The sequence below is a fragment of the Pseudochaenichthys georgianus genome, unplaced genomic scaffold (genome assembly GCF_902827115.2).
Source record: "Pseudochaenichthys georgianus unplaced genomic scaffold, fPseGeo1.2 scaffold_443_arrow_ctg1, whole genome shotgun sequence".
Lineage (NCBI taxonomy): Eukaryota > Metazoa > Chordata > Actinopteri > Perciformes > Channichthyidae > Pseudochaenichthys > Pseudochaenichthys georgianus.
The window spans coordinates 178,790-201,834 of record NW_027263008.1 but is presented as its reverse complement, the minus strand read 5'-3'; the positions used below and the strand labels follow the sequence as shown (position 1 = coordinate 201,834).

General features: G+C 42.7%; 2 protein-coding genes and 1 pseudogene across 2 annotated transcripts; all 3 read left to right on the top strand.

Moving 5' to 3' along the window:
• LOC117442573 (proteasome subunit beta type-11-like) lies at positions 1-1,039 on the top strand (annotated as a pseudogene).
• Positions 1,040-1,445: 406 nt separating this feature from the next.
• Positions 1,446-9,155, top strand: LOC117442574 (proteasome subunit beta type-5). Its single transcript, XM_034078541.1, has 3 exons — positions 1,446-1,701; positions 3,889-4,195; positions 8,496-9,155. Exons 1-3 carry the CDS (start codon positions 1,477-1,479, stop codon positions 8,777-8,779), a joined length of 816 nt encoding a protein of 271 aa, XP_033934432.1. The 5' UTR covers positions 1,446-1,476; the 3' UTR covers positions 8,780-9,155.
• Positions 9,156-17,217: 8,062 nt separating this feature from the next.
• Positions 17,218-22,494, top strand: LOC117442577 (proteasome subunit beta type-5-like). Its single transcript, XM_034078543.2, has 2 exons — positions 17,218-17,525; positions 21,835-22,494. Exons 1-2 carry the CDS (start codon positions 17,330-17,332, stop codon positions 22,116-22,118), a joined length of 480 nt encoding a protein of 159 aa, XP_033934434.1. The 5' UTR covers positions 17,218-17,329; the 3' UTR covers positions 22,119-22,494.
• The last annotated feature ends 551 nt before the right edge of the window (positions 22,495-23,045 follow it).

The window sequence follows — 23,045 nt, the reverse complement described above, 5'->3', positions numbered from 1 at the left end:
ATGGCATTGGAAGATATCTGTGGTTTCCAAGACACTCCTTTGCATCGCAAGTGCTTTCCTGCCTCTCATTTTGAGGACACAGCCACCTCTTTCGACTGTTACAGCGCAGAATTTAGGGGACTGAAGAAATCTGGGAGAGACAGTGGGATCCCGCTGCAATTCTTTATACCATCTTTGCCAAACTCTGCCCCTTTCAACCACAGATCTACATCCCATTTTTCACCATCCAAACATTCAGTGACGGTCCGCAGGCCTTTCCCTCTGTCTCATGGAACAACAACCTTGGGTTTCATCTTCCAAGGTGGGGTCATCGCAGCTGCAGACACACGTGCCAGTGCCGGGGGATTGGTTGCCTGTCCAGCTGTTCACAAAATTACCCCTATTCACTCCCATTTAGTAGTCACCTCCTCTGGGAGCGGTGCAGACTGCATGCTGTGGGAGCGAATTCTGACCAGAGAGATCAGACTCTACCAACTCCGGCACAGGCGTTGCCTTTCAATATGTGGCACTGCCAAGCTCCTCTCATTCATGCTTCACCCCTTTAAAGGGACTGATGTGTGTGTGGCTCTTACACTGTGTGGCTGGGATAAAGAAGCAGGCAACACTGACTCATCCTTTATTACTGACAATAGCTCCTCTGCTGGTTTTAGTAGCCAAGATGTTTCTGCAATGGCGTATCCTTCATCCCCTAACAGGGGCCCAAAGCTGATTTATGTGTGCAGCGATGGTGCCCGACTGCAGGGGGACGTTTTTTTCTGTGGGCTCAGGCTCTCCCTACGCTTATGGAGTCCTGGATGGAAGGCTGAGGTGGAACCTGAGCAAAGAAGAAGCTGTCTCCTTGGCAAGAGAAGCAGTGTTCAGAGCCACTCACAGGGACGCCTACTCAGGAAACAATGTGGACCTGTTCCACATCACAGCCCAGGGATGGAGCCGAAGAAAGAGAGAGGAGCTGAAAGAGGAATATTATAGAGACATGGAGAGGAGAACGAAGACAGTGGGGGAAAGAAAAAGAGAGACTGTATTGGATGCTTTGGGATAAAGAAAAAAATGGGGGCGGGGGATGTCATGGGAGGCTAATGTAGGGCTGGGTTATGAGAAAATCTAATTGTACAACATTTCAGGACAATTTCACAACATTACCCAACAACAAGCAACATGTCTGGTAATTTTTGAAAATTACCTCACTTTACTTTAAAGCATTCTTCAATTGTGTTTTTCTGGAATTAATCTACTTTTATGACATACATATTTAGTTCCTAACTCATATAATCAAGCATAGTTGCTATTATAAAATTGCTTAACCTTGAAATGTTACTTTTTGTTAATGTGTGTGTTGTTTGAGTTAATTATCTTTGTCACCTGTAGGCTACATCGGTACAGCCCGCCACACATACAGGGGGCGCTGTGTCATTTCCTCAGCATGACTTAATAAATGTTACCCGGCGGAAGTTGCTGGTTCATCACATAGTTTCAAAGATGGCTCTCGCAAGTGTGTTGAGCAGTGATTGTGCGAAATTTTCTTTTGATAATTGTGAACCTGATAGTTTCGGTTGTGCACCTGGACAGAGCGGTCTTGGATTTGACGCTACGCCGGGAGACGGTCTGAGTTTCTCCGTCAGAAACCCGCTGTGTGCCGTTGACGAGGATGGCGTCGAGAGGAAAATAGAGTTCCTGCATGGAACCACCACCTTAGCATTTAAAGTAAGTTAATTAGTTGCTTATTGTAGTTGGTTGGTATCGTACAACGCTAACATATAGTATAGTTGTCAAAATAAGCATTTGTTACGTCATTCAAGGTGTAAACATCATGATTGAGCGTTAACGTAACACTAATCTCACACACATCTCCGACGGTTAGCATGCTAGCACGGCTACAAACCGCTATCTCATTGCAGATGTTCACATGACGTTAGCTTTGTGATGATTTCTGTTGGACTTTTCTTGCTCCAAAAGCAAGTAGCTATACGTAGATTGATACTTTTTGTGTGTAGCCATGGCAGTTATTTATTTTATAGGTTTCACAAGACCTAGCTATTTAGCTGTATTTGCATCTGCATGAATGGGAAACAACATGACAGTTGTGCAGCATCCACACATGACTTCTGTTTGGTTCAACTAGATAAATACAGTAAGATTTCTTAACATAAATATGACCTTAAATTGGTTAACAACGTTTTTGTGCTTTCTTTCTGTATTGCGAAATAACATGAAATATAATAAAAAGCTGTCAATCATTTGTTTTCAACCTTAATATTTCATGATATTTAACTGTACACCGAACGATTTAATTTTACGATTTATTAGTATGTATTTTACATATTTTTACAGTAACATATTCATTTATAGCAGGAAAGAGAAAAGCATAACACATGTTTTATCACAATTATTTTCTCTCTTTTATTATTTGTAAATTCAATGTACTATTCTGTAAATGCAGTTTGTTTAACCCGTATCCCAACTTTGAGTTTCCATCATTCTTCATACCAGATGATATCCATATGATTTCAGAACCAGGCATACATGCAAGTGGAGGAGTAATGCATGTTTTTGAAATAGTCCAACTTCAAGATGCAAGTGTAAACAATATTTGGTTTATGAAAAATGTTGAGAAAATAATCACTATTGCTATGAATATTTAAGGAAGGCTTAGTATAAGATAATTAAAGTGATACCAGATGTGTTTACTTTCCACTGTAAGAATAGCTGGAAACTATTATTTTGTAACATCACCAAAAAGTCCTTTGAAAACGGCAGAACCAATAATGAATTCATGCTACTAACAAGATAAAGGCATACTACTGCATTTGTGTGATTATATGCTTTTATTGCACGGAAAGCAGCCAGCTTTTTCCACTCCGTCAGGCTCACAAGCAGAGCACTGTATATACTGAACCAACTCCTCGCAGTAGGTTTTGGTCTCTTCAGGGATTTGTTGATAAAAAGGAAGGATAAAATAACGCCAACTTTATCCCTTAATCCCTGAGTGCCAGTCGATGAAAACCTCCCCGGGAGACATTTCCCAAATCTGTTGTCTTCACTTCAGTGCTAGAGGATTTTAGAGGGGAGAGCAAAGGTCTTCCATCTTATTCAGTGACTTTCTGGCAGAGCCTTATATTGTATCTCTGACAACAGCATTGCATATCTGCTTTGTCTGGAATAAGCTAATAGAGTGGTGCACATTCATGATACTTACACGTTTTGTTCAGCAGGATAATCCTCACCTCAAATGAAATGGCCTGAAAGCTAACGTTAGGCTTTAAATGTACTCCATCATAGTTGCAGGATGTCATGTCTCCACCGCTCAGTTAAAGGTGGACTCGTGTTTGGTGTGATGTTAAGTAGTCTCATTTAGTCACTAGATAGTAGCAACCACCATTTTCATGACACATGGAAGCTTCAGGAGTGGGACATTTATTGACGTATTTTATGTTGTGTAACAATTTTAAGCCTTTATTTCAGGCATCTAACCAAAAACACATCCCACATTTTTTCTAAACGTAACCACAAGGGAATCAAACGCGAACTTATTTCTGTGTTTTAGGACTCATTCCTGCACCACTCTATTGTTAATTAAACTGTACACAATAGGGCTGCACGATATTGAAAAAAACTGACATTGCGACCCCCCCCCCCCCCCCTGCGATATGAAAACATACAGGAATTGAAGAAAATACAGTTTTTCCCCTCCAAACCATCCTTTCTTGAATGCTATACAATTGGTATTTTTTTTTAAATCGCACGTCCTGCGATGTGACTATCGCGATTATCGTCAAGACACGATATCGTCCAGCCCTAGTACACAATGATCCATCAGTGATTGCTCTGTGTGTGTTCCCCTCCTGCTGTGCTGTGCTTCATTAATGTGTTCCCCCTGCTGTTTGCTCTCAGTTCCAGCATGGCGTCATCGTGGCGGTGGACTCCAGGGCCACAGCGGGTGCCTACATTGCCTCGCAGACGGTGAAGAAGGTGATCGAGATCAACCCCTACTTGCTGGGCACCATGGCTGGAGGAGCCGCAGACTGTAGCTTCTGGGAGCGCCTGCTGGCCCGCCAGTGCCGAATCTACGAGCTACGCAACAAGGAGCGCATCTCTGTGGCAGCCGCCTCCAAGCTGCTCGCCAACATGGTGTACCAGTACAAGGGCATGGGCCTCAGCATGGGAACCATGGTGTGCGGCTGGGACAAGAGAGGACCAGGTAAATATAAGAGCTATTTATATGTGCATATATCCCACTTAAGGATATTAACCAAAATTATATTTCTACTAAAAACAAAGTTTAGTAGGTTAAAAATATCATGAATTCAAAAATACTTAACATTTATTTTTTGGAAAAAGTCATAGCATAGTATGTCCACAAAGTTAACATTACGGATTTGGTGTTTATTAGTATGCTATTGAGGAAGGGAGCCTCATTTAAATACTTAACCTGTCTACAAACCTTCTATGAAGATACATAAAAAAAATATATATTTTGAGATGGCATCAGTATTCCAAACAAAATAAATAGTATCTTTTTGTTGTTTTATATTTAATTAGTTTTTGAATTTCACTTAGGCTACAGGTAGGGTTCACAATGTAATTTAGGATTTAAAACTAAATGTAACTTTTTCAATAAAATATTCCTTTCTTATTGTATTCATTTCAACTAATAACTTGAGTTTCCTAATATCGAAGAGCCCAACGTGACGTCTTTAATGTCTTGTTGTGTCTAACCAACAATCCAAAATCAAAACATTATCATTTCAATTGACAAAAAACAGAATCCTCACAGCAAATGTTTGCCATTTTTCAATAACAATTAATTCCTTAAACAATAATCAGGTATTGAAAAGGTTCAGTCAATTGACTCAATCAACCTAATCATTCTAATTGGTTTTAATTAACAAAGGATTCACTCTCTTATGGATCTGCTGTAACTCCAACCTAATGAAATGTGAAATGTTACATGTAGTCAGTTATTTTATATATATTTTTTTGATTTTGTAATAATCTATATATAATTCAGATTTACAGCTCCCACAGTGATCGCAATAATCAACTCTTTTAAAAGCGCAGTGTGGTTGATTTTAGTGATGAAACACCTGCACTATTCCTTAGACAGGAGGAATTGAATGTGAGTGATTGGCTGTGTGATATCAAGTTTTATGTATGTCCTTTTGTTGCAGTGCAAGTTTATCAGTTAATCTCGATATGAAACTATTTTCTATCCCAAATTCATGAGTAAATTATTTTCTATTAAAATGCAATGATCCCTTGAACTATCAAGTTTTTTCCAGTTACATGTGCTGTTAGATTTGTCTAAGTACAGCCTGTAGTTCCCAGATTATCCCACTAGATGGCACTGCAGCCTTTTTAACTCTGCTCTTTGCACTTTTGAGCCATGTATTTGGGATGCCACATACATCACAGAACGTGTGTTTAAAGAGGCTGCCAGTGTGACACAGTAATAGGAAATCAATTATGCTGGGACTGCATGTCCAGGCGAGAGCGTGGTGCTATGATGGACGTTGGGCCTCAGCCTCGGACAATTGGGGCGCATGCATAATAGCAGCACACCCACTGACATCGATACCAGAGTTGTGTGGAAAGCAGACGGGGCCTGTGTGATCAACAGCCTGACCGTATGCCAACAAACGTAGATGACACAAGTTAAATCCCAGGCAATCAATTGGGGAAATAATGATCCCTGTGTAAGTTCAATAAGCGCCACCATGGCCCCCAACCATGCCTTACGATTGAACTGAGAGGTAAATGTCATGTAAATGAAATCAATCGCGATTAGACGAGGAAGCTCATTAGCCTGCTACAATCCTGTCAAGAGCGCTTATTCCCATGATGGAGCGTCTTAAGCCGCATGTACATACAAATCGAATAAAAGCCGTGTTGACAAGCTTGTCAAATACGAGACTGTGTAATAACATTAAATGTTGTGACACTCGTAATCAGTGCAGAGTTGATGATGGAAAGAGACCGCTTGACAGCAAATCCTCTATAACCCCTTCATCGCTACAAGGCCATGAAGGGTTTGCAATATGGTGATATTCAATTGGATGCAGCCACCATGACAACAAAGCAGTGTGAGATGAGACCTCGTCAGAGTAGACCCAAGTGGCCGTGAGTTTTACAGCCACTCCAAAGAGCGTCATGTAATACCCCCGGTGGCTTTCTTTTAACTCCTGATCCAGTGGTGAAGCGTAGGAAAGGGGAAGCACGCATTTGATGCTAGTTGCCACCCATCCATCGCACTTTGCTCCTCGCCTACCTCTAAAGGCTGTCAGTCCAGCCAGTTGCACCGGCCTCTGTTAAAGAAAGTCCCCTTAAGCACCTGTCAGTGGACTGACAGAGTGGAAGGAGTCTCTCTTGGCTGCTACTGCTGCAATGCTAAACCATCCAGGCAGCCCCTACCCTCCCGCTTCCGTTCTAAGTGGGCCTCATACATTTCACTGCCCCTTTTTTCCCTTTTGTTTTTTGAGCACTCATCGTCTTCATGCGTCAGTGTTGCAATGCAGGAACCGCCAAACAATTTGGCGTTGGGCTACACAAAGAACCAGGTGTGTTTCGGAAAGGAATGGATGCGGGAAGTGTTTTTCGGTGGCGCTCTGCTTCTAAACTTGGACCTCCTAAAGAGTCCTCGCGCACCTCCATCAACCGCGCCACTCGACACAAGAGGCCGCCTTTATAAACCCTCTCATCCCTGCCTATTATGTTTTCAAACGGGTCCCTTTACAGTTTTCAAGAGGAACAGACAGACAGGTCTCAGAATGGCAAATTACCCCCGTGGATAGACAGGCACTGGATGATTATCATGGCAAGCTAACGACAGGCTGAGGAAGCTGCAATTTTCCAGTTGAAAGCAATGTTGAGTTTTTTCCTCCCTCTCTTCAGAAAAGCAAGTGGCTCTCTACCCTTAACAGGCAAGTCTATCTGAGGAACTCTGCAAGCGGGGATGTGCCATCTGAGGGCATTTTAAAGTGTTTTTTAATGTGCGAGATGAGCGGCAGCGGCGAATATTGAGCAATTTCGTATGCATGTGTTCCTGCGTTTGTCGGTGCGAGTATCATTTTCACAGGTTTCCTTTTTGTGAAGCGCTATATAAAAAAAGAAGCCTTTTTACCATCTGTGGGCTGGCTGTGGGCGAGCTCACAGGCTGGTGCTAGTCACCCGTTCCACGTCACTCTGGGATCAGGCCTAGCGAGGGCGTCATGTCGCGGAACAAAATGTCTCGCAAGCGTCCACAAAGCGCGGCGTGGAGGAAACGGTCCCTCACAGGTCCATCAGAGCATTGTGTGTCTGCGGTGCACGTTGAATTACACGTTTGTCTGGTTTGGTGTGGGGTGAGTGCCAGTGTCACAGGTGAAGGAAATGTCCTGTGTAGAAGGATATGAATGTGCTGTACCCATCTCATGTCCGCAGGATGCGAGCACACTATTATTATCTTTTCTGTCCCTCCTGAGGGGCAAGGTGCAGTTACCTGTGCAGCTCAGGTTGCCGGTCGATAGTTAATTTTTAGCGTGTTTGCAAGGATCAATAAAGCCCGGAGCTAGGCCCCAGGGCTCACAGGGATGCGGCCCGCGTCTTGTCAGCAGGTTCCGTGGCCGGCTTCGTTTTACTTGAAGAGGATGCAGCTGTTCATACTGTATCTGCCAGCCTTACTTCACTTGGAGAGGTTGCAGCTGTTCATATTCTTTCTCCTGAGAACATAGTGTGTGTGTTTGTTTGGCCATATTAGATGTACAGCATCTCAGTTTTCCAGACAAAGCTCAACACCTGAGTCAGGAGAATGGAGGATACTTTTGTATCGAACACATCGCCCTTAGGGTAGTTTTCCATCACCTTCTCTATTGACTTCAGGAGACAAAGTGACTGAGAAGCTTCTTTTTTTTCAGATGTGCTATCAATCAATCAATCAATCAATGTTTATTTATATAGCCCAATATCACAAATGTTACATTTGTCTGAGTGGTCTTCACAGTGTGTACAGAATATCAGTATGACAATACGACACCCTCTGTCCTTAGACCCTCACATCGTACAAGGAAAAACTTCCAAAGAAAACCCACAGTTTAAAGGGAAAAATGGGAGAAACCTCAGGGAGAGCAACAGAGGAGGGATCCCTCTCCCAGGACGGCCAGACGTGCAATAGATGCCGTGTGTAAATTGAAAAGATAATACATTTGCAACATAGGTAGTCCAGATGTTTGGAAATGCATGTGTGTATAATAAGAAGATGAATCCACGAGGATATCCATCCAGGACCGATGATCCAAAAAATGATATAAAAATGATATGCTGAGATCCAAAAAAAGCTTTAAACAAGATCTTAATTAATACAAATTATCAACTTAATATAACGTGCACAAACAGATAATCAGAATAATCCAGCTATGACGAAGTTGCGGTCAACAAAAAAAACACAGCGACCCCCTCACACTTCATGGCTCCTACAGCAGTTTTCCATCACCTCCCTCACCTACCTTTTTGTGATTCGTCCCCAGGGCTGTACTACGTCGACTCCGAGGGGAACCGGGTGTGCGGCGACCTCTTTGCAGTCGGCTCTGGTTCCATGTACGCTTACGGCGTGATCGACAGTGGCCTGCGACAGGACCTGACCGTGGAGGAGGCATGCGAGCTCGGCCGCCGCGCCATCTACCAGGCCACGTACCGTGACGCCTACAGCGGGGGGCAGGTCAACCTGTACCACGTCCACAGCGAAGGATGGACCAGGGTCTCCCAGGAAGACGTCCTCATGCTGCACCAGCAGTACAAAAGTCAGGCATAGTGCGGACCAGAAAGCGCAGAGAAAATAGGTCGGGTTCGGAGTTTATTCTAATATCAGTTTAAATTGTTCCAAAATGTCCATAGGGTTGACACATGAATAAAAAAGGACTCGATTGATTTCCACTTCTGTGACCTTTCTTCACTTGTTGCTAGCTTCGAGCTTTATATTGTACATTTTTAACAATGCCAGCAAGCTCCACTCACCCCGCACTCGGTATGATTTGAGGTGCTGAAGCAAAGAAGAACGATGACTCAAACGTGCTTTAATACAGTGTGGGAGTAGTGTGGTGCTTGCCCTACATATGTACATTTAATTTGGATCCTACCCTGGGAATCTTCTTTCTCAATAAAACCTGTGATGTTCTTTTTTTCCAAGAGCCTTGTCTTTGTTTTGTTTTTTTACCTTGCAGGTTTAAAGATGGTAAATAGTTATCCCCAGAATGTACTTCTAACATAAACGTATAGTCTTTTTCCATCATCTTCCTTTGATGTAGTCATTTTCCCGCGTTTGTTTACATTTCAGTCTTCTGCTCCCCCAGATGTTGAGATGGGAGGTACATCCTTGTTTTCTCTCATCTATATGTTCTGCAGTTATTAGCACTGTCTCAATAGCACTATTTAATTGCATACCACCAGCCTCAATCATTGTGCCTCCTGAGTTGTAACAGTTTGTTTTCTTCCCTTCATTGATAATGTTCCTTTGCTCCGCTCACGTTGCACAAAATACGTCTTTTAATTGGAAGGGGAAATGTATTCTTTAATTCCTCTCCGACACACTTCTCAACGCGCAGTGTAGTGTGCCACCCTGCCATGGTGTTTCACTATGTAACGACCCGTGCTTGGGAGTGTGTGGCCCCTCCAACGGTTTTTATGGTTGGGAATAAACACTAATAAAGGGGATGGGGTCGACATTTGGAGCCAGTGCACTTTTCGAATCGTGGTTAAAAACTAGTTTCACAGGTGACTAGTTTGCAGATGGAATAGAAATGAAATGAGCAGGCCCCGTCTGCGATGCTGCTCTTAGTAAATGAAGTGATGGGAGTTGGACCATCAATAGAGGCAGAAACTGACAGCGCCTATGCGTGTGCCCATGGAGAAATGCTGAAATGGAGCAAATGTGGATTAAAGCATTACGAATTTTTACAAGAGTTAACCCATTAACCATCCTCCTGGGTTAAAGGGATTGATTGATGTGGGATTGTATAAAGTACTCTTAATTAAAAGTGTGTATAGATGACGCACCCTTTTTGGAAAAGTGGAAGTATTGGCACTTCACAAATCAATGTAATGTAGCAGCAACACACATTTTACGCATCATAAAGGCTTAACTTAAACAAAATCAGTTCCAGTGTACCCAATATGTAAAATAGTTTCACTGTTGACATTAATGTCAGGAGGACCCTTCCAACAGGCAATGAAAGCCGTTACATCTAGGCGAGGAGCATAGAAATAATGGATTCAGTTGCCTATAGGTCAAATGTACCCACCCATACTATCTTACCTGTACCTCATTACTGAATTTAATTAAACTAAGAGGTGAACGGGCTAAAATACATTTGGCTGTGGCCCCTTTCACAGCACTATATTGCTTTGTTTCTCCTGTCTACCTCTTGAAATTAATGGTGGGTTGACCGCCATCCACTATAAGTAACACTGACTATGAATAAGTTCCTCATAGCCGTAAGTAATCCCTTTAAGGGGTTAAAAGAGTCGTTTTCACAAACTGACTGAATAGGACCCTTCATTATATGCTCTGAAAAGTGGATAAAAGCTAGGTTCTGCAGCACCATTAAATATCCAAGGTTTTGAATTGTCATTTAAGTGTAGTGTAGGAAGCATTGCCTTGAAAAGAAAATCCAGGCTTTAAAAGGTTACAATTTGACTAATTGCTTGATTGGATACTATCTGAGAAAATCACTGCGCAGCATGTGTACATGAAGCCCACTTCCAAATCTATTTTCATTCCAAAGAGCCATCTGTGGCTTAGACAAGAAACCAACACATTACTCATGAACATGCTAACTAAACAGCTACCAGTGGTAGGAAGTAACAAAGTATTTACTCAAGGACAATGTTGAAGTACTTGTTCTTTACTTGAGTATTACCATTCAATTCTACTTAATACTTTTAGTCCACAAAATGTAAAAGGGATATAATGTCATTTACTGCATTGAAAATAAATTGATAAACTTTTAACATAATTGCATCTCAAAATTAAACTAGTGGACTAACTGTTTGAGGTACAAAAAGTAAAATGATACAATATATTGCAAAATGTTTTTTCAGTCAGTAAAATGCAATTTGATGCAACAATCTAATAATGTTTTACATACATACTAATATATCACATGGAGGACATTTTCTGCAGAATTAGTACTTTTAAAATTTAAGTATATTTTCTCTTGCTAATACCTATACCTTTACTTACGAATGTAGAACTTTTACTTGTCTCATCTCTTTCGACTCCACTTCGAGCGATAGAATGACTAACAAAGAACTGCTAACAGAGCACTTATATACTAATAAAGGACTGGCTTATCTAAAGCCAGTTGAGCAGCACTTGAAACGATTGTTCTTATATGATTCTGTTTTCCTCAAGGTTGTGTCTTCCTGGTCGAATGTACTTATTGTAAGTCGCTTTGGATAAAAGCGTCAGCTAAATGCAATGTAATGTAATGTAATGTAAAGAAGTATTTTGACATGAATGTATAATTTTTATTTAAGTAAACAATCTGAGTACTTCTTTCACATCTGATCATAATCCAGTAATGTCCTATGATTCTGAAATGGGCCTCTAGGCGTAATAACTTATTTTACTTTTGGTACTTTAAGTATATTTTGATACCAATACTGTATACTTTACTTGAGTAACATTTTGAAAGCAGGACTTTTACTTGTATAATAGTATTCCTACACATTGGTACTTCTACTTTTACTTAAGTACAAGATCAGAGTGATGATTTATTATAATTATTAATATAAACATTTGGTTGAACATATAAATATTATTATGAATATAGATAAATACTGTATTCTAAAAATGTTCACATTTGTTTTTTTAATCTGTTCGAAATAAAGATGGAAATGAAATGAGAGTACTTCTCCCACCTCTGACAGCTACTGACAAGCTGGATGGAGGATTGATCCGTCACTTCAGGTGGCTGTCGTTGGGAAAATATGGTGGCATCTATTTTACAACTGTCTATGTAATGTAAGTGAGAATGTTTTCAAGCTTTTCTTTGTCTCTTTTTTTTAATTCCTAACTTCTGCAGTCCCGTTTAGCTATCGATCTGCCAATGGATGGATGGCAGTTTCCTGTTGTCATTCAGACCACATCTGAACATCTCATTTTGTACAGACATAAATGGTCTCTAAAGAAAAATATGTCATAGACTTTCTATATCGCTTATATATCAAGTGTTACTACTACCAGCCCTGCAACACATATTAACTGGCGTAAAATGCACTTAAAAATGATTGTGTATTGAGGAAATACATCGTATCCAGTCATAAACAGGAATGGTACTAAAGCATGTATTCAAACGATTTTTGAAAGGCCTGCAAATGTATTCATCTTTTTTTTCTTCTTTAAAGCAAATGTTGTGTGGAAGGGGATGTGTCCATCAGTCTACCAAATTATCTTATAGCATAGGTATATGTAAATTAACATTACACATAAGAATGACTGGAAGCCTGTTGATCATAGCCGTGATTGTGATTCATGTTCAGCAATAGCAAAGCCCACACAAAGTATGATTATCTGGAAAGTACACACATGAAAAAAGATGTGTAAATATAAACAAAGAATCCACATTTTGCCATCCGGAGATACATTTAAACGAGGCAGCAAAGACATAAAGGTTATCTATAGTCTTTTTTAACAATATATTATAGGTCTCAGATATATACAAAACATGTCTCTGAAGCGTTTGCTGACAGTAACACACAGATCATGCATTGTAGCATGCTATTAACCCCTCTGGTTCAGCAGTGTTTCAAAAGGGCTGATTCTGGGTCTGTAGCTTTAAATGCTAATGAGCTGCTGCTGGCCACACCCCTACAAGAAGATTGGTTAAAAAAAACCACAATGGTGCTATGAGAGATTCAGGTGATAATGTGGGTTGGTGTTACCTTGGCTACTAATGGTTGCACAACCCCCCAAAAAAGTGGCCAACATCTGACCAGCTTATTTCCGAACAGGTTTTGATATAAATGGATCGGGACAAAAAGAGAGTAACTTTTTTCCGGAAACGTACGAATCTCTTAACACTGACGTGACACATATTTTTGTATAAAAGACACGAAAAAGTGGATTTTGCACAATAGGTGACCTTTAAACTAACCACAAATTGTACAATTGCAAAATGGTCATTGTACATCTCGAAACACTGACTGTAATCAACAGCTTTGCCTCTAGATATGCTCAGAAAACAGTTAGTACGAATACAGTTTACGCCTGAAGCATGATGAAGCTTTTAAGAAGTTTATTTTGGTGATCTTGTTCACAGATTTAGATTTGTAAACCTGGAGTTACTGGTGTGGATTTTCCTTCTGCTTTTTTGGCATATCTAGTCATGTGTAGAGGAAGCACTTCTCACCCGTGTTTTCCACCTTGTTAAGACCCTTGGCACTGGACCAGCAGACAGTGGGCAGTGTGCTGCCAGTGTCGGCGGTCGTCTATGTCTGGCACGGAGATTGCAGGTTGTCAACAGGTATAGCCGCTAGTAAGTACCAGGCTTTCAGAATTTCTCACAGACAGCTTTACACTCAGGGCAAGACAGTGACACTCTGGAGAGGCATGACAAAATGAAGAAAATAGCTTTTTCCCCCAGCCTAAATTAGACGGAATGCTTTGAAAAAGACCAGCTGGCGATGTCGAAATGTGCCAGCGTGATGATTTTCACACTGTTAGAAAATAAACCCCGTGCCCACATTATACCATCTGTCAGGTGGTCATATGTGAGTTTCAGTCCGAGACACCAGATCATTTCTGAACCTTGTCCTAAGGGTTTCCTGACAACCTTTTTTTGGATTCACAACACCTCACATGTGAAGCCTTATTTCTCGTGATTTGATGCCCGGACTTTGTAATTGGATCTTCACCGAAAAAACCAAACACCCCCTGCAAGGGTGCACGATTGGTGATTGAGTATCTATCAGCCATTGTTTATTCCCGTTGATGCTTTGCCCCGACGGAAAAATAAACGAGAAGTCTATTTGGTTTGGTAATGACTCCCGGCTGGCTGCCTCTTGTCCACCCCAAAGGCTCTCCGGGTGTCATATAATCAGTACAACCCACTGACCCAAGTCTTTTAATGCGTGCCAGTTCTGACAACAACAAAGCTGGCGTGAAGATAATTGCGTTCGTGGTCCCTGCGCATCCCCTTCCTCGCTGGCGCAAGAGGCAGCCGCTGCCTCGCCTCGTCAGCGAGGTGCTGTTTTTCATCCCTCGCGATGACAGCAACGCTCTTGTCATTCCCGCTGCATGCTTGCCACTGCCGCCTTCTCCCTCTCTGTCTGTGAATGTTCTTTTTTTCCTGCACGCCCCCCTCTTCCCAAGCAATGTTTTTGGCAATTGGCTTTTTTTTTACTCGATTAATTCAGTGACCACGAATGAATGCGCCCGGAAAGTAAACAGTGCAGCCCTTGAGTTTTGTCCAATCAGAGTCATTTACTCGTCCGCTTCCCACAGGCACCCAAGAGCTCTGGCCAACACCGCTATTGCTGCTCTTGATGATGATGATCACGAGGTTGATCTGAGGATGAGGATGATGATAGCCCCGCTATTAGTGTAGACTGTTTCTCAAGAGGCCCCAAGCAGGCCGGCTGTTGTATCCCTTGTCATGACACCTGACTGTATAAATGGAAGCTGTCTGTTTGTTTATCGTCAACAGCGCCGGGCTTTGCCTCACAGGCAAACGGCAGACAGGGGTCACAGAGACTACAGCTAAGACGTGGCAGTAAGAGCGATGGTGGCTGCCACGGTCACTCCACTCACTCCCGTGGGGCTCGTGGCTTTTTCAGATTTTCTTATATGGCACTGCGTCCTTTAACACGTGGTGGCCAAGTCCCTCAGGGTGGACGAAAGTGCGGATTATGTTGTTTCACAGTGTCAATTGGATTTTTCCCCGACTTCTTGCTATTATAGTGCAGTTCTGGTTATGTGAGCACTTACATTTGTTAAGGTGACGCACCATTACAGGGGGTTGTGTTTTTTCATTTGAATGACCGCATATGCTACTTTGCTTCTACGACCTTTCTGTGATCTTATTGCGGAAATGTTGAATAGTGGGTTGTGGAGGTTGTCAGCAACAAGTATGGAAATCTATTAAATCTATAAAAGGCAGCTTTTGAGTTTTTCTCCCTCTAGAAGTATCTGCTTTACAATTCTGATAGAAGAGCCCAACAGAATGTCACTCTGAGCTGAAGGGTTTTTGACAGAGGAGCCGTCCCCAGCGGAAGACCTATCTGTCGAAGAACAACTCTGCCAGGATTAGAACCACCTTCCCCCCTTCTCTACTTTTTCTCTCTAGCGTTTACCTCTCAATCCGTCCATCCCTTTTTCTGTTCCACATTCTGACTTAATCCCCCCTGCGGTGCCCTCGGCCTGTTGCCCACTTCCCTCCGGCCTGATCCCACTCTGATCAATGCCACATCCCCCCCTGACAATACCATCGGGGAAATGGAGGCATTAATTACCCACCCCAGAGCTTGTTACCCAGGCTCAGCCCTTTCAGCTTCCTGGCTCTTCACTGACTCTGCAATTGTGATTCAGCTGTGGGCCAAAGACGTGAGGGTAATAACAGAGGGTATCCATCCAAACGGACGATCGCCCACTGATAGATGATCCGCTGGGTCGGACGTGACGGAACTGACGTGAGGGGGCCGGGAGTGTCTCCAAATTGATTGACACACGGCTCTGGCACTGGGATTACGTGTGAGGGAAATAATTTATGACTTTCTGTTCCGGAGCCGAGACGAATGCCAGAAATGAGTAACGACCTCTTGGAAGTTCAGCTTCTCTGATCGCAAACAATAGCCCAGGTTGTCACTGCGGTGGAAAATGACAGAGTTGGAAATGTTATGAGAATGAGAAGCTAATGGACTAAATCACGGAAATGGCAGTTTAATTAAATATCAGGACCCTGCTATGAACAACATTTAGAAATTAGAGACACCCTTGCTGGTCCATAGTTTCCCCTGTTCTGGTGCAATGATAAATAAGGTAAATTGTTCTTTCTTTCATTAACTGCCTTTCTTCGTGTTCCCTAATAGTCAATCTTTCGTCTTCCTTCCCTATTGTTTTATGATTATAGTTTGAGAGCCAGAGTCTTGAGTGCCCAGCAGTTGTCCTCCTTTCACTTGACTCTGTGTATTTCAGCATCTGATGTTTTCATGTAAGCACTGTGGTGGAAAAATAAACGTTATGTTTTTGCCAAGCTGAGTCAAGCATTTCCCAATAGTCCCCATGTTTTCCTATAGCCCCTTAGTCCTTATCCCTTTAACTGCAACTTTTTCTTCTCCTCCCATGCTTTATTCTATATCAATTTTTTTCCTTTCTCTCTGTCCCATCGCTTTCCCTCCCCTTCCCCCTCCCACTGTTACTCCATGTAACCAACTCCCTCTTCCCCCTCCTTGCCTTTTCTTTGCTCAGGACCGATCTGCCCTCATTACATTGATGGCCATGATGATTCAGTTGAATGGTGCACTCTCTCCCCAGTGCCTCTCCAAGGCCTTTCTCTGCAGCCTGCTCAGGCAGCAGCACTCAGCAGCACTCTGCTCTTTCTCTGCTGGCACAATGACTGCGTGGCACCTGCTACTCACTGAACTCTTTTTTATCATGATATAGGTCACGGCAAAATGTGTGTGCTTTATTTAAGAGTTTAAAATGTTGTCCAAGTAAGAAGATAAATCAAACACTGAGATGATGAAGTGAGGAATTGTCAAGTTCTTGTTGTGAATGTATGTGTGTGTACAGGCAGCCCGGTTTGGGAGTATTAAACAAGGTTGGTGGACATTTCAATTCCAAAAACACATCCCACATTTTTTCTAAACGTAACCACAAGGGAATCAAACGCGAACTTATTTCTGTGTTTTAGGACTCATTCCTGCACCACTCTATTGTTAATTAAACTGTACACAATAGGGCTGCACGATATTGAAAAAAACTGACATTGCGATCCCTCCCCCTGCGATATGAAAACATACAGGAATTGAAGAAAATACAGTTTTTCCCCTCCAAACCATCCTTTCTTGAACGCTATACAATTGTTATTTTTTTTTAAATCGCACGTCCTGCGATGTGACTATCGCGATTATCGTCAAGACACGATATCGTCCAGCCCTAGTACACAATGATCCATCAGTGATTGCTCTGTGTGTGTTCCCCTCCTGCTGTGCTGTGCTTCATTAATGTGTTCCCCCTGCTGTTTGCTCTCAGTTCCAGCATGGCGTCATCGTGGCGGTGGACTCCAGGGCCACAGCGGGCGCCTACATTGCCTCGCAGACGGTGAAGAAGGTGATCGAGATCAACCCCTACTTGCTGGGCACCATGGCTGGAGGAGCCGCAGACTGTAGCTTCTGGGAGCGCCTGCTGGCCCGCCAGTGCCGAATCTACGAGCTACGCAACAAGGAGCGCATCTCTGTGGCAGCCGCCTCCAAGCTGCTCGCCAACATGGTGTACCAGTACAAGGGCATGGGCCTCAGCATGGGAACCATGGTGTGCGGCTGGGACAAGAGAGGACCAGGTAAATATAAGAGCTATTTATATGTGCATATATCCCACTTAAGGATATTAACCAAAATTATATTTCTACTAAAAACAAAGTTTAGTAGGTTAAAAATATCATGAATTCAAAAATACTTAACATTTATTTTTTGGAAAAAGTCATAGCATAGTATGTCCACAAAGTTAACATTACGGATTTGGTGTTTATTAGTATGCTATTGAGGAAGGGAGCCTCATTTAAATACTTAACCTGTCTACAAACCTTCTATGAAGATACATAAAAAAATATATATTTTGAGATGGCATCAGTATTCCAAACAAAATAAATAGTATCTTTTTGTTGTTTTATATTTAATTAGTTTTTGAATTTCACTTAGGCTACAGGTAGGGTTCACAATGTAATTTAGGATTTAAAACTAAATGTAACTTTTTCAATAAAATATTCCTTTCTTATTGTATTCATTTCAACTAATAACTTGAGTTTCCTAATATCGAAGAGCCCAACGTGACGTCTTTAATGTCTTGTTGTGTCTAACCAACAATCCAAAAAACATTATCATTTCAATTGACAAAAAACAGAATCCTCACAGCAAATGTTTGCCATTTTTCAATAACAATAATTCCTTAAACAATAATCAGGTATTGAAAAGGTTCAGTCAATTGACTCAATCAACCTAATCATTCTAATTGGTTTTAATTAACAAAGGATTCACTCTCTTATGGATCTGCTGTAACTCCAACCTAATGAAATGTGAAATGTTACATGTAGTCAGTTATTTTATATATTTTTTTGATTTTGTAATAATCTATATATAATTCAGATTTACAGCTCCCACAGTGATCGCAATAATCAACTCTTTTAAAAGCGCAGTGTGGTTGATTTTAGTGATGAAACACCTGCACTATTCCTTAGACAGGAGGAATTGAATGTGAGTGATTGGCTGTGTGATATCAAGTTTTATGTATGTCCTTTTGTTGCAGTTGCAAGTTATCAGTTAATCTCGATATGAAACTATTTTCTATCCAAATTCATGAGTAAATGTATTTTCTATTAAAATGCAATGATCCCTTGAACTATCAAGTTTTTTCCAGTTACATGTGCTGTTTAGATTTGTCTAAGTACAGCCTGTAGTTCCCAGATTATCCCAACTAGATGGCACTGCAGCCTTTTTAACTCTGCTCTTTGCACTTTTGAGCCATGTATTTGGGATGCCACATACATCACATAACGTGTGTTTTAAAGAGGCTGCCAGTGTGACACAGTAATAGGAAATCAATTATGCTGGGACTGCATGTCCAGGCGAGGAGAGCTTTGGTGCTATGATGGACGTTGGGGCCTCAGCCTCGGACAATTTGGGGCGCATTGCCATAATAGCAGCACACCCACTGACATCGATACCGAGTTGTGTGGAAAGCAGACGGGGCCTGTGTGATCAACAGCCTGACCGTATGCCAACAAACGTAGATGACACAAGTTAAATCCCAGGCAATCAATTGGGGAAATAATGATCCCTGTGTAAGTTCAATAAGCGCCACCATGGCCCCCAACCATGCCTTACGATTGAACTGAGAGGTAAATGTCATGTAAATTGAAATCAATCGCGATTAGACGAGGAAGCTCATTAGCCTGCTACAATCCTGTCAAGAGCGCTTATTCCCATGATGGAGCGTCTTAAGCCGCATGTACATTACAAATCGAATAAAAGCCGTGTTGACAAGCTTGTCAAATACGAGTCTGTGTAATAACATAAATGTTGTGACACTCGTAATCAGTGCAGAGTTGATGATGGAAAGAGACCGCTTGACAGCAAATCCTCTATAACCCCTTCATCGCTACAAGGCCATGAAGGGTTTGCAATATGGTGATATTCAATTGGATGCAGCCACCATGACAACAAAGCAGTGTGAGATGAGACCTCGTCAGAGTAGACCCAAGTGGCCGTGAGTTTTACAGCCACTCCAAAGAGCGTCATGTAATACCCCCGGTGGCTTTCTTTTAACTCCTGATCCAGTGGTGAAGCGTAGGAAAGGGGAAGCACGCATTTGATGCTAGTTGCCACCCCATCCATCGCACTTTGCTCCTCGCCTACCTCTAAAGGCTGTCAGTCCAGCCAGTTGCACCGGCCTCTGTTAAAGAAGTCCCCTTAAGCACCTGTCAGTGGACTGACAGAGTGGAAGGAGTCTCTCTTGGCTGCTACTGCTGCAATGCTAAACCATCCAGGCAGCCCCTACCCTCCCGCTTCCGTTCTAAGTGGGCCTCATACATTTCACTGCCCCCTTTTTTCCCTTTTGTTTTTTGAGCACTCATCGTCTTCATGCGTCAGTGTTGCAATGCAGGAACCGCCAAACAATTTGGCGTTGGGCTACACAAAGAACCAGGTGTGTTTCGGAAAGGAATGGATGCGGGAAGTGGTTTTTCGGTGGCGCTCTGCTTCTAAACTTGGACCTCCTAAAGAGTCCTCGCGCACCTCCATCAACCGCGCCACTCGACACAAGAGGCCGCCTTTATAAACCCTCTCATCCCTGCCTATTATGTTTTCAAACGGGTCCCTTTACAGTTTTCAAGAGGAACAGACAGACAGGTCTCAGAATGGCAAATTACCCCCGTGGATAGACAGGCACTGGATGATTATCATGGCAAGCTAACGACAGGCTGAGGAAGCTGCAATTTTCCAGTTGAAAGCAATGTTGAGTTTTTTCCTCCCTCTCTTCAGAAAAGCAAGTGGCTCTCTACCCTTAACAGGCAAGTCTATCTGAGGAACTCTGCAAGCGGGGATGTGCCATCTGAGGGCATTTTAAAGTGTTTTTTAATGTGCGAGATGAGCGGGCAGCGGCGAATATTGAGCAATTTCGTATGCATGTGTTCCTGCGTTTGTCGGTGCGGAGTATCATTTTCACAGGTTTCCTTTTTGTGAAGCGCTATATAAAAAAAGAAGCCTTTTTTACCATCTGTGGGCTGGCTGTGGGCGAGCTCACAGGCTGGTGCTAGTCACCCGTTCCACGTCACTCTGGGATCAGGCCTAGCGAGGGCGTCATGTCGCGGAACAAAATGTCTCGCAAGCGTCCACAAAGCGCGGCGTGGAGGAAACGGTCCCTCACAGGTCCATCAGAGCATTGTGTGTCTGCGGTGCACGTTGAATTACACGTTTGTCTGGTTTGGTGTGGGGTGAGTGCCAGTGTCACAGGTGAAGGAAATGTCCTGTGTAGAAGGATATGAATGTGCTGTACCCATCTCATGTCCGCAGGATGCGAGCCACACTATTATTATCTTTTCTGTCCCTCCTGAGGGGCAAGGTGCAGTTACCTGTGCAGCTCAGGTTGCCGGTCGATAGTTAATTTTTAGCGTGTTTGCAAGGATCAATAAAGCCCGGAGCTAGGCCCCAGGGCTCACAGGGATGCGGCCCGCGTCTTGTCAGCAGGTTCCGTGGCCGGCTTCGTTTTACTTGAAGAGGATGCAGCTGTTCATACTGTATCTGCCAGCCTTACTTCACTTGGAGAGGTTGCAGCTGTTCATATTCTTTCTCCTGAGAACATAGTGTGTGTGTTTGTTTGGCCATATTAGATGTACAGCATCTCAGTTTTCCAGACAAAGCTCAACACCTGAGTCAGGAGAATGGAGGATACTTTTGTATCGAACACATCGCCCTTAGGGTAGTTTTCCATCACCTTCTCTATTGACTTCAGGAGACAAAGTGACTGAGAAGCTTCTTTTTTTTCAGATGTGCTATCAATCAATCAATCAATCAATGTTTATTTATATAGCCCAATATCACAAATGTTACATTTGTCTGAGTGGTCTTCACAGTGTGTACAGAATATCAGTATGACAATACGACACCCTCTGTCCTTAGACCCTCACATCGTACAAGGAAAAACTTCCGAAAGAAAACCCAAGTTTAAAGGGAAAAATGGGAGAAACCTCAGGGAGAGCAACAGAGGAGGGATCCCTCTCCCAGGACGGCCAGACGTGCAATAGATGCCGTGTGTAAATTGAAAAGATAATACATTTGCAACATAGGTAGTCCAGATGTTTGGAAATGCATGTGTGTATAATAAGAAGATGAATCCACGAGGATATCCATCCAGGACCGATGATCCAAAAAATGATATAAAAATGATATGCTGAGATCCAAAAAAGCTTTAAACAAGAACTTAATTAATACAAATTATCAACTTAATATAACGTGCACAAACAGATAATCAGAATAATCCAGCTATGACGAAGTTGCGGTCAACAAAAAAAACACAGCGACCCCCCTCACACTTCATGGCTCCTACAGCAGTTTTCCATCACCTCCCTCACCTACCTTTTTGTGATTCGTCCCCAGGGCTGTACTACGTCGACTCCGAGGGGAACCGGGTGTGCGGCGACCTCTTTGCAGTCGGCTCTGGTTCCATGTACGCTTACGGCGTGATCGACAGTGGCCTGCGACAGGACCTGACCGTGGAGGAGGCATGCGAGCTCGGCCGCCGCGCCATCTACCAGGCCACGTACCGTGACGCCTACAGCGGGGGGCAGGTCAACCTGTACCACGTCCACAGCGAAGGATGGACCAGGGTCTCCCAGGAAGACGTCCTCATGCTGCACCAGCAGTACAAAAGTCAGGCATAGTGCGGACCAGAAAGCGCAGAGAAAATAGGTCGGGTTCGGAGTTTATTCTAATATCAGTTTAAATTGTTCCAAAATGTCCATAGGGTTGACACATGAATAAAAAAGGACTCGATTGATTTCCACTTCTGTGACCTTTCTTCACTTGTTGCTAGCTTCGAGCTTTATATTGTACATTTTTAACAATGCCAGCAAGCTCCACTCACCCCGCACTCGGTATGATTTGAGGTGCTGAAGCAAAGAAGAACGATGACTCAAACGTGCTTTAATACAGTGTGGGAGTAGTGTGGTGCTTGCCCTACATATGTACATTTAATTTGGATCCTACCCTGGGAATCTTCTTTCTCAATAAAACCTGTGATGTTCTTTTTTTCCAAGAGCCTTGTCTTTGTTTTGTTTTTTTACCTTGCAGGTTTAAAGATGGTAAATAGTTATCCCCAGAATGTACTTCTAACATAAACGTATAGTCTTTTTCCATCATCTTCCTTTGATGTAGTCATTTTCCCGCGTTTGTTTACATTTCAGTCTTCTGCTCCCCCAGATGTTGAGATGGGAGGTACATCCTTGTTTTCTCTCATCTATATGTTCTGCAGTTATTAGCACTGTCTCAATAGCACTATTTAATTGCATACCACCAGCCTCAATCATTGTGCCTCCTGAGTTGTAACAGTTTGTTTTCTTCCCTTCATTGATAATGTTCCTTTGCTCCGCTCACGTTGCACAAAATACGTCTTTTAATTGGAAGGGGAAATGTATTCTTTAATTCCTCTCCGACACACTTCTCAACGCGCAGTGTAGTGTGCCACCCTGCCATGGTGTTTCACTATGTAACGACCCGTGCTTGGGAGTGTGTGGCCCCTCCAACGGTTTTTATGGTTGGGAATAAACACTAATAAAGGGGATGGGGTCGACATTTGGAGCCAGTGCACT

Excerpts from the sequence above, each read along its gene's own strand:
- LOC117442574 (XM_034078541.1), top strand. The coding sequence starts at position 1,477 with ATGGCTCTCGCAAGTGTGTTGAGCAGTGATTGTGCGAAATTTTCTTTT. Across the intron at positions 1,702-3,888 it reads CCACCACCTTAGCATTTAAA|TTCCAGCATGGCGTCATCGT; the intron begins GTAAGTTAATTA and ends GTTTGCTCTCAG. Across the intron at positions 4,196-8,495 it reads CTGGGACAAGAGAGGACCAG|GGCTGTACTACGTCGACTCC; the intron begins GTAAATATAAGA and ends ATTCGTCCCCAG.
- LOC117442577 (XM_034078543.2), top strand. The coding sequence starts at position 17,330 with ATGGCTGGAGGAGCCGCAGACTGTAGCTTCTGGGAGCGCCTGCTGGCC. Across the intron at positions 17,526-21,834 it reads CTGGGACAAGAGAGGACCAG|GGCTGTACTACGTCGACTCC; the intron begins GTAAATATAAGA and ends ATTCGTCCCCAG.